Source organism: Vidua chalybeata, chromosome 3 (assembly GCF_026979565.1).
Source record: "Vidua chalybeata isolate OUT-0048 chromosome 3, bVidCha1 merged haplotype, whole genome shotgun sequence".
Taxonomy (NCBI): domain Eukaryota; kingdom Metazoa; phylum Chordata; class Aves; order Passeriformes; family Viduidae; genus Vidua; species Vidua chalybeata.
In genome coordinates, this window is record NC_071532.1 from 53,212,744 (window position 1) to 53,226,234 (window position 13,491).

The 13,491-nt window shown below is 39.0% G+C and overlaps 1 protein-coding gene across 3 annotated transcripts in view; it reads right to left on the reverse strand.

Annotated features, from left to right (window-relative positions):
- Positions 1 to 2,705: 2,705 nt before the first annotated feature.
- Positions 2,706 to 13,491, reverse strand: part of ARID1B (AT-rich interaction domain 1B) — a 326,328-nt gene continuing 315,542 nt past the window's right edge. For all 3 annotated transcript variants that reach the window (XM_053937249.1, XM_053937248.1, XM_053937250.1), the window contains 4 exons: positions 12,821 to 12,917; positions 8,773 to 9,562; positions 7,793 to 7,923; positions 2,706 to 5,794 (listed from right to left, as the gene is read on the reverse strand). In XM_053937249.1, the coding sequence (XP_053793224.1) occupies positions 4,082 to 5,794; positions 7,793 to 7,923; positions 8,773 to 9,562; positions 12,821 to 12,917 (2,731 nt within the window). In that variant the 3' untranslated portion in view covers positions 2,706 to 4,081. The remainder of the gene's footprint in view (positions 5,795 to 7,792; positions 7,924 to 8,772; positions 9,563 to 12,820; positions 12,918 to 13,491) is intronic.

Sequence of the window (13,491 nt, forward strand, 5' to 3'; positions counted from 1 at the left end):
CAGGTGTGTGTTATTTCTTAGGTACACCACTACTATTGCCTGCAGAGTAAAGAATCTACTCACAGCTTCTTGAAAGGTGAACTCACTGTGTGCTATCTCGGTTCAGTTTCAAATTGGCTTGAGCCCCTGCACTATATGAATACTTTGTATCTTCTATGGGGGAGAACAGTAGAGATGGTAATTTTTTTTTTTTTTTTCAGTTCTACCTCTTTATTAGTAAGAGGTATTTTCATATTCATAAAATAAGAGGTGTAGCCTGCATTGCACTGTTAAAGTGTTGTATAGGAATCATTAACATGTAATGCATGTATATGCTTTTCCTACAGTATTCCTCTAATTAAGCAAATTTTTCTTCTAGATGTATCCATGCCAGAAGGTAATGGTCTTGTGGTGATGATGGCACAGATTGCTGTGTGAAACAGCAAAAGAAGATGGAAGAGAAAGTGCACAGGTTTTTGATTTTGAACACAGGAATTTTTCCTTTCCTTCTTTCATTTTGGGTAGTTGAAAACATGGAGTTTCTGAGCAGGGTATTTTCATGTGTTGGTTTCTGTTTTGTAGGTTTTCTGAAAGAGTAGTGTAGGAAGTTATGTTACAAGAAACAAAACCAATTTTTCCTGTCAAAGGGGATAGGCATTTAATTCCTGAAGTGATTCTAAAGGTCAGTAAAGATATATGGATGTTCTTTCAACCTGCAAGTAATTAATCGCTTGGGTTTGCCAAAGAATCAGGTAGATTTATATACATATAAGCAGTTAGCTAGTCAAGTGTTTGTGGTTGATTAGTGCCTAAAATACTAACTGGCTGGTTTCCCTTAAATAACTCAAATAGTCCATCCTGTTAGTACTACTCTGAGCTTCATCACAGTGATCACATCTGCATAAAAATGTAGAATTTGCTTCCTAAATAAATACCTCTTGCAAGAACAATACCAACAGCAGTTCAGGCTTGGTCAGGACTCAATCAGAACATGCTAAGTGCACAAGTCTCATCAGCAGGTCATCTCCAAAGGCTTAAGAGAACATTGTGGCAAAGATGAAATCATATGAAAACAAGAGGGGGAACTGGAGCTCTTATGTGTCACCTTTCTTCTGATAAATGTGATGCAATACTAACCAGTGATTTAGACTGTTTACTCTTACTGTAACAGAATAAAATCATGTTCAGGTAGAGTCCTTACTGTTAATATTTTCTTTTCACTGCTGTGTTCCCTTGGCTAGTTCTTGGCCCAGCTGGAAAAGTGGCAGGAAATGTCACATACATATGGACATTATGTGGCTGGCTGGATGTTTTTCTCCCCATGTTCTTTAAGCAGGCTTGAAGCAGTCCTGAGGAGCATTAACATGCTGCCTCTGACAGCTGAGAGTGTTTTGCCACAGGTGTAGTTTTCCCCAGAGGACTCTGGGTCTGAAAGCTGAAGAGGGAAGAGATGTCCTTTGTTGTCCTTGATCAGAAAGGGGTGCATAGCACTCAGCAGAGGGTTTATTTAACAGCTTGCTTGTATCCATGGGACGGTATCAAGCATTAAAATATTAGTAAGAAATAAGTTTAGCAGGGCATTCTACTTTGACACTGCCCAGCAATAAGCTGTAAAAATCATCACTGAAATATGCCTCCTTCTGTGATGCAAGTGGGTTATAATTCACCAGACATTTCTAAAAGCAGTGATATGCAAGAGGAAGACAGACCACTGCAGCAGATGATGTAGCAGTAGAGAGATTACTGAGTAAGAGAAGCTAGAAAGAGAAATTACTTCTTGTGACACTAGGGAGGCACGTTTCAAACTTGGCTTATAATTGTATGTACTTTACCTGTCTCTGAAATTCTCTTACATATATTAGTGTTATAGCAATCTATATGAACAAAATGGGCAGTATGCCAAAGGGGGTTGTAATTTTCAAGTACCTCTGTATTGTTATTGGAGAGGAGAGGAGGATATCCACTAACAGTGTAATTATGTGGCAATTCCTGGGAAATTGATTATTATTAGCTTTTTATGATCACACTAACAAAGTCAATGATCCAAGATAAAATAGCAAAAATTAGTGCTTGAACAATATTCAGCAACAATGTATCACCAGGTGAGAGTGGATGTATCTGAAACCAGATAATTCCTGAAAGGGAAATGGCCATCTCCCACCAATTATAACGATGGATGTGCTCCATTAAAGCCTGATCCACTTTAACGGGGGACTCCCAGCATAAGAGGCCACATAAGTATGCAATGACACATACAGTATCGAGAAGTGGGTGGGTGTTTATTCTAAATACCCACATCACTGGGGTATTTGCACCTTTAACCAACAGAGAGAATTACAGGTAGTGAATACAGATCAATTTCTTCCAGTTGGTTATTGCTTTAACAAAATCTTTTGTCACTTTTTCTAACATCTGCCTTCAGTCCCCCAAACACAGCACAGAGACTGGATACCTGCATAGTCAGAACTATCACTTGTCAGCCATGTCTTACCCTTTGAGGCTTTGTGGTTTTATATATAATAATTAAAAACGCTTCTCTGAGATGTGAGAAGGCTTTTCTAAAAGAAGAGCAAGTTGCTGCAATACAGTAGTGTAATATTTTTGAAGGTCATAATAATAAAGTAGGGGAAAGAGAATAATCATTATTGCTCTTTCTTGTAATTAGTTTGCTTTCCGGTATCTCACACTGTAACTAGAACACTATTCAAGAACACCCATCACAGTGCTTAACAAGATTTAATGTACATTTATTCTTAACATGTGGAACATATAAAGATTTTATACTGAATAAATGAAATTCATTAAGCCAGAGGAAAAGGAGGAATTTACATCAAGTTTTTTCTTTTTAACTACATTATCTTGAAATACAAATGCAGATTCTTGTCACTGAAAAATCTTTGAAGTTGTGTTTCTTCCTTTTTTTTTTCCTGTATATATTTTTTGTCTGTAGACTGGTAACCATTTTCTTAAATCAATCCATACGTAACCATTTCCACACCTTGATTTATAAAGCAAATTGTGATCGGCTGCTCTCCCGAAATAGAGCATGACTTTATACATACAGAAACTTGTACATTACCCTCAGTTGTTGGTTTTCTGTGTTGGGTTTTTTCTTTTTTCTTTTTTTTTTTTTATTATTTTTTGGAGATATGGCCCAAATGAAAGAAAAAAAATAATTCTACTATCACTTTGTAGATACCACATCATGAAAAAGAAACTAAAAACTTTGTACTAAAAAAAAAAATGAGGGTATGTTTCATGTACAACTTCTATATACATCACGGCCCTTAGGCAATAAAAAAATATTTTAAAAAATGATTAAAGGAATTGTGAAGAACTGTCATTGTGGAAGGTCAAAAAAAAAAAAAAAAGATGTAGACAAGACAGTTCTGGTGAGGAAGCAATTGATGTTTAACTTCAGGTTTTGTTTAAAAATCTTTTAACTTGACTTATTTTGTTTTGTTTTGCTCCTAGCCTAATATAACCATTTCTCCTGAGGAGAAATCAGTATTGTTTTGGATTTTGACTACTGACTGACACCCTCCTTGATCCCCTATACCTACATCACTAGAATCTTCTATTGCACAGAGCTTTGGGTGATGGTATACAAGTTTTTTTTAATTTTTTCCTTATCTGAAAAAATAAAACACACAGGAACTTGGTATGTTGGTTATTTTTCACCTTTTTGTTTCAAAGTGGTGAGATTTTTTCCCATCATACAATGGTTTGCCATAACATTTTTTTTTTAAAAAGTCACTAGTTCGCTTCCCAAAAAATAATGCAATACAAACATGGAAAAGAACATTGAAAAGGATAATCTATGGAAAAAAAAAGTGTGACCTTTGAATGTACTAGACAGCAACTTTGGTTAAAAAAAATAAAATAAAAAGATGTACTTATACACATAGACAGCAAATATTAATTTCATAACTGTTCAAATTAATAATTTCTTTAATTCCCAATTGGTAAATAGTGAATGGGGCAGAGGAGCAAAGATTCTTTTTTTTTCCTTCTTCCTACATTGGATAAACAAGAACAGAAAACAGCCAGTTATATGTGACCCTCTAATCTCCACTCACACATGCTTGGCTTCTCACTTATGTCATAACTGCCCAATCTGAAAAAGTACATCACAGATGACAGATGCAACCAGAGAGTTCAGGACAGCAGATATTGAGATATCCAGCAAACGACCCTCGTGCAAAAGGAACTCGGAGCGGTTCTCGTCCACTCTTGCCATGGCCAGCAAGGCCTTGGCTGCCCTGCACATCATGTCTACGCTAGGCGGCTCCAGAGGCGGAGGCTGCATGTGCATGAGGTTATGCTGGCTCTGCTGGTACTGGGCCATAGTGACCCCATCCTCCAGGAAGCTTATCAAGTTTCCAATGCTTCCCTTCTGCACAGCTATTGCCCTTGCTGCTAATGTGTCCCCCTGGGCAAGGTTCGATAGGAGCGCCATGGACATTTCTCGGCAGACCGGGTTTTTGCGGTCCCCAACGTACCTAACTAAAGTAGCGTAGAGTTTCTCCTGACGGCTGAATGGGGGGGTGGCCAAGATAAGGTCCACATTATTGTCCTGGATACTGAGCTTACACAGGGTCTCCAGCACAAGTCTCTGAGGCGAAAGAACTGAGTTGGGCCCCACGGTTGGAAAAGGATCCTGTGCCTCTGCAGACGGGCACACCATCCAGTGCAGCAAGCCATCCAAAATTGGCAAACAGATGCTTTCTGTGTAAGCAGACAAGTCTAGCTGCCCAGAAATGTTGGCTAATGTGACCAATGTATTATCCCTCAAGACCTCGAGGCAGTCCCACCACCACTCATCCTTGCTGCAGGCCACCCCTTTGTCCTCCTCTTCCTCTTTCTCATAAGTCTGCGGCGCTCGCTTTCTTTCTGGATGCTCGTGGTGAAGAAGGATCAACTTTCCCAGGATCAGCACCAAGCCTGGATGTTTGGACATTTCGGTGTCATTGCCAGGCACAAAAGACAAGCTACGGACAATATTTGACACACAGATGCATCGTTTGGCCAAGGAGTCTTGCCAGTGAGTTATGGTGCATAGAGGAGTCTCATCCCGGCTCCTTGGCTCATCCTCTAGCAATTTAATATTCCGGTGGCTTTTGGCTTGATGGATCCCGAAGGGAAATTTACTGCTCTCTGTTTGGGAACCAGAGTTTGAGTCTTCAGGTAGCGCTCCTGGCCGAGCTGAGAGGACATCATCAATGGTTGCTGTTATACTCTTTTCTTGTTGCTCCTCAGATTCACCTTTCCCCTCGAGGTCCTTCTTTTTGCTTGGAGAGTTCAAGGGAGGAGGGGCTTTCCTGCGTGGTGGAATCTCCATCTTGCTTTCAAAGTGAGTCTGGATATGCTCAGTTGTGTCACCACCACCAAGCTGCCAGTGGAGAAGTCCACTATCAAATTCCTGAACGCGTCCAAGTTTGTCAGATCGGTCAACAACAAATAGATTATTTTTCTTTACAATCTTTATTGGCAGCTTGTCAAATTTACTCGCTTGTTTTGGCCTCTCACTTGGATCAGCAATGGCACCAGGAGTAGAAAAAATAATGCTCTTTTCTTCTCCTTCTACCTTTTCATCCTCCCCCTCCTCCTCATCTTCATCAAAATAGTCAATACATTCGTCATTCTCATCTTTTCCATTATCCTCTGCCAAGGACTGACTATCATCTTTCTTGGCTGCTTTGTGATCAAGTGCTTTGTGGCCTGGATCTCCCACTTCATATTCCATAAGGATTCCAAAAATGTCAATCAGGCATTTTCTAAAATATTCTACTAAAAGCTCAAGAAATCCAGACAACTGAGGGAAGAAGAAAGAAAGAATATAAAAATCACATAAATATTTTTGTCTACATGAAATTTTATTAGGAACACTGATTCATTAATGTGTGACTATTTCTCTCATCCCGCTGTGGACTTGTGGCTAGGTCCTGCATGGCAGAAGTTAATCAAAAGAAATTCTTCTAGAGTCTGTCCAAACAGTATATAATGTCAAATTATCACAGCTCTGTTTGCTTCAGCTGTAACAGCTATGAGAGGTACAGAACTTTATTAATGTCTCCTTTAAGCCATAGCAGACTTATCTGGCTTAGCTGCTCTGTCCCCTTGGAAACGCCTATTACTCTTCATTTTTTGTACAGAGTACTGAAGTTCCTAACTCGGCTATTTTTTCTGATTTGTATTTTTCTTAGATATCTAAAGTTTGCAATTCTTCCTTTCCTCCTTTGTCTCTAAAACCAACTGTCATATAGGAACCTGCAGTTCAGGGTCTAGGTACTGATATCCTAGATAAATATGTCATCTCTATTGGAATAGATCCATTTTTTGTCTGGCTGTAGTTTAAAACTGTTATTGGAGCCTGGTGCTGTAAATCACCCTTCAGAAACAGTTTTAATTTAGGTTTAATCTTCTTAATCAACTTGTAATGACTTCCTTATGAAAAGGCAGTAGTTGGGCTTGGTATTAATTTACGCTTAGTGGCTTTATTATTAAAAATTCTTTGTTTTTATGATGCATTCAGCCCAATTGTCTGACTTTTAATGTGTTTTTTTTTTTTTAATTGTGGGATAATGGATTTTCAGTAAAATGTAGCCTTTTGTCCATTCTATATTCTCTTATGGTTGCCAGCTTCTCAAAGAACTAAGAACAAACTGATGCTTATCAGAACCACAGGAGTTACCAGGCATCATATGGTCCTGGCTGCCATTGGAAACAGAGTCCAAAGCAAATATAACAAAAGAGTATTTACAACATATTTAGTATTCTGTGCCATTTGCATAGGGTGTATTAACACAGTTTCTGTCAAAATTCAGAGGAGATTCACCTCCTTTAACTTCAAACATCCACACTATTCACACACCTAACCAAATTGTCTTGATCCCTTTTATAATCAATGGTCTTTTACAGGCCATTTCTAGGGTATGATTCATCTGACCTATTTTAGATCTCTTTTTCTGGGTGAGATAAATCATGCTATAGATATCCCTAGTTCTAAAGTCAGGTGGGATGTAATGTACCATTTGTGGCTACATTAAAAAAAAAAGTAATTATATTTAAAAAATGATGAGTTACACTATTAGTATCCAAGGAGTGAATGGAGGAAAGAAACTGAATATTTAATTTGTACAAATTTTAGATGATGTGAATTATCAGCATGCCATCTATTACTACCACCTAACAGGCAAATGATTAGAGCAGAGCTGAAAAATGCTGGGAGGCAGTGAGGCAAAAGCACACACTGTTTAATCCTGTGTTGCTTGCATACTATGGATAGACAGTGGATTTTAGCCTTTAAATTGTCAATTTGGTATTCCTGTTAAAACTTAATTCACTGGAAGAAGAAACTGAACAGAAAATAAGCAATTAGATAAAATCCCATAGTCTCACAGGGAAGTACAGAACAGGACAAGCTGTCACCAAAAACCAGTTTGATATAGTCTTGCAAAGTCTTTAAAGAAACACAGATTAAGAAAGATACTAACATACTGCTTTTTTGAGGGATTACACTACCATGTGTGTGAGTTTACACATTAGTCTTTTGGCAGTGCTAAAATTCTTATATTCCTACATTCTCCTTTCTACAAGAAATATCCTTTTTTCAGACTTCTTTATTTCTTCTATTTGACCTATATCTGTCTCTTGTTACTCACCGTTATCAATCATAAACAAGTGCAAGTTTTTCAGTATTAAAACTTATGTTAATTAGAATAAATTGGAAAAGCCAGCAGCATTTTTGTAGGTGTCTTATTACACTTTTCTTTTCCTGGAAAGTTGAGAAGTATAATGCTTTCCCACCTACCTGAGAGAGGTTGAAAGTAGCAACAGTGCTGTCATCATACAGAAGAATATTAATAGTGTCTAGCGCCCAGGTACTTTCAGCCAAAAGACCAGATTTAAGAGACATCATCACTCTCCAGGCCTCAGGAGTTACTGGAGAAAGAAAGAGAGAGAAGTAAAACAGTATTAGTGCATCCTTGGAGACTGTTAATGAGTTCTGAAAGGGTAAAGGATGATATTCTGAGGATGCAAATTTAAATTAAATGGTTACTGATTAACTGCTTAGTTCTGTTCAGTTTTCTCTAACTGCTGCTAAGCCTTAGTGCTGGAGAATATCCTGGTAGGGCCATTCTTCCTGACACTGCTGAACCTGAAATAATTGCACAAACTTAAAGAACTTGACTAACCCAATTCATCAGTAAACAAAGGTAGAACACTCTGTCAGGAATGTGGAAATCTGAAGTATGAGAACTTGAATGGATGAAATGTAACCAAAATTTAAGATAAGAAAATACCTGGGGATCTTTTTAAGAACTGGGGGAGAAACACACAGACAAATATTATGGAATGATTTAATGGACCATGCAAGGAAAGCAGAGATTGCAACTACACAGCAGAACAGCATGAGCTTCCATGGAACAAAAACATAGAAAGCTTTGCTAAGCTAAATGCTGTACTGGTGATTTAACAGACACTCTAAAGGACCTTTCAACACATCTAATTTTGAAATCTGAGGCAAGCTTCATTTTTAATGCATTTGTGAAGACCTCAAGTCTCCATTTAAAATACTGCTTTCATTTCATGTCAGATTGTCTGGGATGAGTTTTACCTATCATCCTCACTGATGCACATGTTATTACATTTTTATTGAAAACAATCACATTGCAGTTACCAAAGTTCACTATTTGTCAAGAGTATCTTAAAAATCTGAAAAAAAAACCCAAAACCAGAATCAAAGTCCCTTTCCTCACCATTTATGTTAGGTTTTGTTTTGATGCTTACCAATATCTTTTGAGGTAATCTTTCGTCTTGGTTTTAAGACTGGTTGGGATGCTTCTACAGAGCCTGGGGGGAAGGTAATCTCTCGCCTAATTGGTGGTGGTTGGGGTGGTGGTCCTGTGACCTGTGACACTGGAACTGTGGGTATAACCTTTTGCATCTTCATGGAGGGTAAGAAAGGAGACTTGCTTGGAGACATACGGTTTTCCAAAGAGCGCTGGAAGGACGCTGGACTTGGAGCTCTGGAGATGTGGTTTGGCATAGAGGGTGGTGTCTGGTAGGATGACTGAGGAGGTCTAGTGATAGGCTGCATGGAGGCTGAGGATGACATATAAGAAGGCTGCCGTTGGTTGACATGAGAAGGCCACTGACTCTCGTGGTTTATCCTCTGGTCAGGTACCATCATATCATCAGTGCGATTCATCCCTGGATATGGGGGGGCCTGTGCAGGGCCTCCTGGACCTTGCCTGTTCTGGTAAGGGTAAGGCATATCATTTCGTGTTGGCCACATGTTCTGCTGAGGACCTTCACTGGAGGATGACGACTGCATGGGGCCACCAATCATCTGGGGAGGTATTCCATGCTGCTGCATTTGTCCTGGGCCCTGCATCCTCTCCCTGTTATATGGATACGGGTACTGTCCCTGCATGGGCCTCCTGTCAGGCCCTGTGTAAGCGTTGCCGTACTGGTTATACATTTCCTGCTGCTGGTTGCCATACTGCATGTTATACATATCCCCTTCGTGGCGTTTGGCTGGAGGCCCATACATGCCATCCATGTGTCTCTTGTAGTTCTGAAAGAAAATTTTTGGAAAGATGTGTCACTTTCACTCTACACACAATACAAATACACTGGATGAAAGCTCATTCAAAAAGCTGAAGGCGTTTAGCTCTGGAGGGATCATGCCGACTCCAGAGGCGGGCATACAGTGCTGTTAGGCTTGATCCAGTGCTTTCTTTTTAAGCCTCTGTTTTGCTGTGCTTATAACTGAATACTAAAAGGAAGCTTATCCTTGGGCTAAATTTTCTTATGCTTGCTCTATTTTTTCCCTTTCCTTCTCCATCTGTCAGATTAAATTCCACTGGTCATTTCAGACATGTATAAAAAGGCAACAGTCCTCACCAACTAAAATATTTTCACTTCTTTTTTATGCTTAGTCTATTAAGAAGAAAAATATAAAAAAAAATTCAAAACCACCCAGTGAATCTTTTCAAGAGACGAGCACTGAATAAACTCTTTAAGTAACAAGATATGCTGCAAGCATGCATGTCAGAAACAGTAAATCTTACAATATGACATCAGCTACAGACAATAAATTTATTAATAGGAGAAAACAATCTGCTACATTTGATACTCTGTGAATTCCCAGGAATACTGTCCTCTTTAGGCAACCGTTCTCTTCCTAAATCATCCTAATCACATTTAATTTATTGTGAGATTATTGCAGCAAATGGTCACATCCAAACGTTCTGTTCTAGTTTATGCAGGTTCTTACCCTGCTGTTCTGTAATGAATTAAGCAATGTAACTAACAGCTGCCACCTACGGTTTATTCCCTCTTTGTTTCTCACCCTCTCAAATGGGGAATGTTGTGTGAGGTAAGCTGTTTTACCTCGGGGAGAGCTGAGTGGTTTTTAAACCATACAAGCTTGAATGTATTTATGTTTAAGATGGCAGAACAAAAAAAAGACATGTTGCTCTTTGAGGGGAAGGTGGTAAGGTTTGTAGCGGTCCTTAGTTCCTGTGGGAGTTTGTTCCACAGTTCAAACCACATTGAGAGCTCTGAAGCAAAAAATGTGAATTAAATGGGTGATTTTTGAATATATGATCTACGGCAAATTCAAAGTTACAGCTCCCCTGGAAACTCAGTAGCTCAGTAGCATTGCACAATGTATACTAATGTACTAGAGTTAAGATCAGAGAAAATTCTCTCTGTATTCAAGATGGGAAAGTTAAAACAGCTCTGGGATTCATAAAGTCATCTTCCAACTTTGGTGCACATAAAACCACAACTACTGTATTGTATGTAAGTTTTTTTTAAAACTTGCAATAGAGCTTTCTCGCTATCTGAGAAATATCTATTTCCAGCCTTACATTAACTACTTGCTGTACTAAATTCCACCCTTGGGGCAAATTTATACATTAAGAAATGACTTGGCAGCAGCCACACCTAAGAAGGTTATGTTTGTTTTGCCACAGTGACTCAGTGCTCACAGCAGACACTTGGGATGTGCCTTTTTAAAAGCACTCCAGCACCCTGGTACGTGCAGTGTCAACGTGCCCAATAGTCCCCAGTGCAGAGGACAGTGATGCACCTGAGCTCCTCCCTCCTGTGGACATGCCCAGCAGGACACTGAGACTGCACAATGTGTCTTTCTCTCTCCTCTGAGATGTGGAATTGTGAGACCTCACAGAGGACAAAAAGCCACCAACACAGGTTACCTGCTGTGTAATAGCTCTTGGGATGTAAGCATTCATACAGGAATTGGAAAACCTGTCCCCAAGTGTTTCATTAGCCCCAGGAGTTCATGCTCCAATCACCTCCTTTGCTGGTCATTCTCTAGCCTTCGGGTTGTAGATAAAGCTTTGAAAGGGTAATTTTTGACATTCCTCCTGAACCACTACAGAGTAAGATTTAGGTAACTGTAAATAAGCTACTGGCAACAGAATCTCTAGCTAAATGAAGAAGTGGAATCCTCTTGGGATGGGAGAGAGAGGCTGAGGTTGATCAGGATCCTTGTCCTTCATTCTCCACTGCTTTTCTGCATTAATGCATTTTGCATTCAAGAATCATTGTACAAAATATATAAACAGCACTAAGGACAGGGCCAAATATATTTTTACAATTCTAGCTGTCTCCTTGCTTAAATGAACATGTAGTTAATATATTCCCTGCACATGTTAGCATGGAATATCACAAACTGTTCTGTTACGTATCTTTGCAATTCCCCCACTAAATCACCTAGACTGCTAGCATATGCTCATCATAAAAAACAACAAAACAGTTTTTTTGATTTCTGAGATGTTATGAACCAAAGAGATGAGCAAGAAATTCTGAAATTTAAATTTATGTATGTTTTTAGTACAGTGCAAGTGAAGATCTCTTTTGGTTTCTCCCCACAGCACTCCCAACCCCTGACCCCAATTTCCTAGTAAAACTATCCTGAACTGAAAATAACTATCTGAAATTGGCTCAAAACTAGTTTACATTTCAGGTTTTTTTATAATAAGGAAGTGCTTTTTATTCTGGAAGCCAACTTCAGGTATTGTATGACTAGAACTGAATTAATAACACACAGAATGAAACTGATCCTGTTGAAGTCAGTGGAGTTTTGCTATTGACTTCTAATGTGGGATTTTGCTCACAAGGTAGTAATCATGCATGTAACAAAAAAAACCCTTATTAATTAATATAATTTGTATTTTTGAGTTGTAGGAGCTGGGGAGACTGCAATGTACAAATGTTTAAACTATTGTTAACACCTATAACATTCTCTCTTATGTATTTGTACCATATTATTACTAGAGATATCATGTGGGAATATGCCCTCTGATCTATATTAAAGATAGGTATCTCATATAACCCACCACAGAACTGAAAATAATTGAGAGTGTTGCTCATTTTACATTGTTCCAATTCTCTGTTAGGTTCACTTGGCTGCACAGCATTAAGTTAAGGCCCTTGAACCTGCCATCCAAACCACTTTTCTATTTGTTCCTTCACTTGTTACTTCACTTCTTTGTCACTTCACTTAACTATACTTTATACTTTCCCAGTCTGCTGGTTATTAACTTGGGACAATCACTTGATGCACATCCAAAGCCACAGAACATCTGTTAGAATTTACATTCTTCCAGTGTAATGAACACATTTACCTACAGCTGCACATACGTTGCTTATCCATACAGGCTGTGACTTTGACCAGAATTACAGTGCTCTTCTGTGCCAAAAGACATACACTACATAAACAAATTTTTTCAATGTATACAGAATCCTGGGGTGAATTTTTTAAAACAAATGTTAGGAACATAGCCATTTTTCCCTCTACTACCTGCTGCTGTGGATACATTCCAGGTTGATGTCCTCCATATGGTGGCTGTCCTGAGGGAGGTCCTTGTCCTGGATACTGCTGCCCATATGGTTCATGCCTAAAATAAAGCATTCAAATAAATACTTAGAGCTGCTGGAGTTTTCAAGCTACCAGGAAAAGTAAATTCCTTTGAAAATCTTGCACCTTGAAGGCATCTGGCATCTGGAAACAAGGTGAAGGCACAGTCTGGTATGGTCCTGAGCCTGAGGTAGTAAGCTCTGCTGGAGCTGGTTGTGGAAGGAAGGAGGTAAAGTAGATAGAAGGAGGAGCAATGAAGATACAACAGAGAGATTTAGAGGGAGCAGTCAGGAATGGGAAGAGGGTATGGTCAGCAAAGAGGTAAGAAAGGCAGCGGCAGACATGGGGAATCCATCCTTGGTGGGGAAGTATCTAGTGTACAGCTCAAAGGTTGCAGGTAAAAATTCTTGTGTTTTAGAATGCCAGCCTAATAGCAAGCTATTTTCTGAATTATTCAAGAATATATCAATTTAAAGTGAGTAAAACCACTACTCATAATTTTGGTAATGTTCATGTAATTTTTAATTAAAGCCACATAATGAAGCATACATAGTAAGAAACAAGGTTGTGTTGCACTTGGAAACTTACCTGTGGCCTTTAAGACCTCTGAGGAG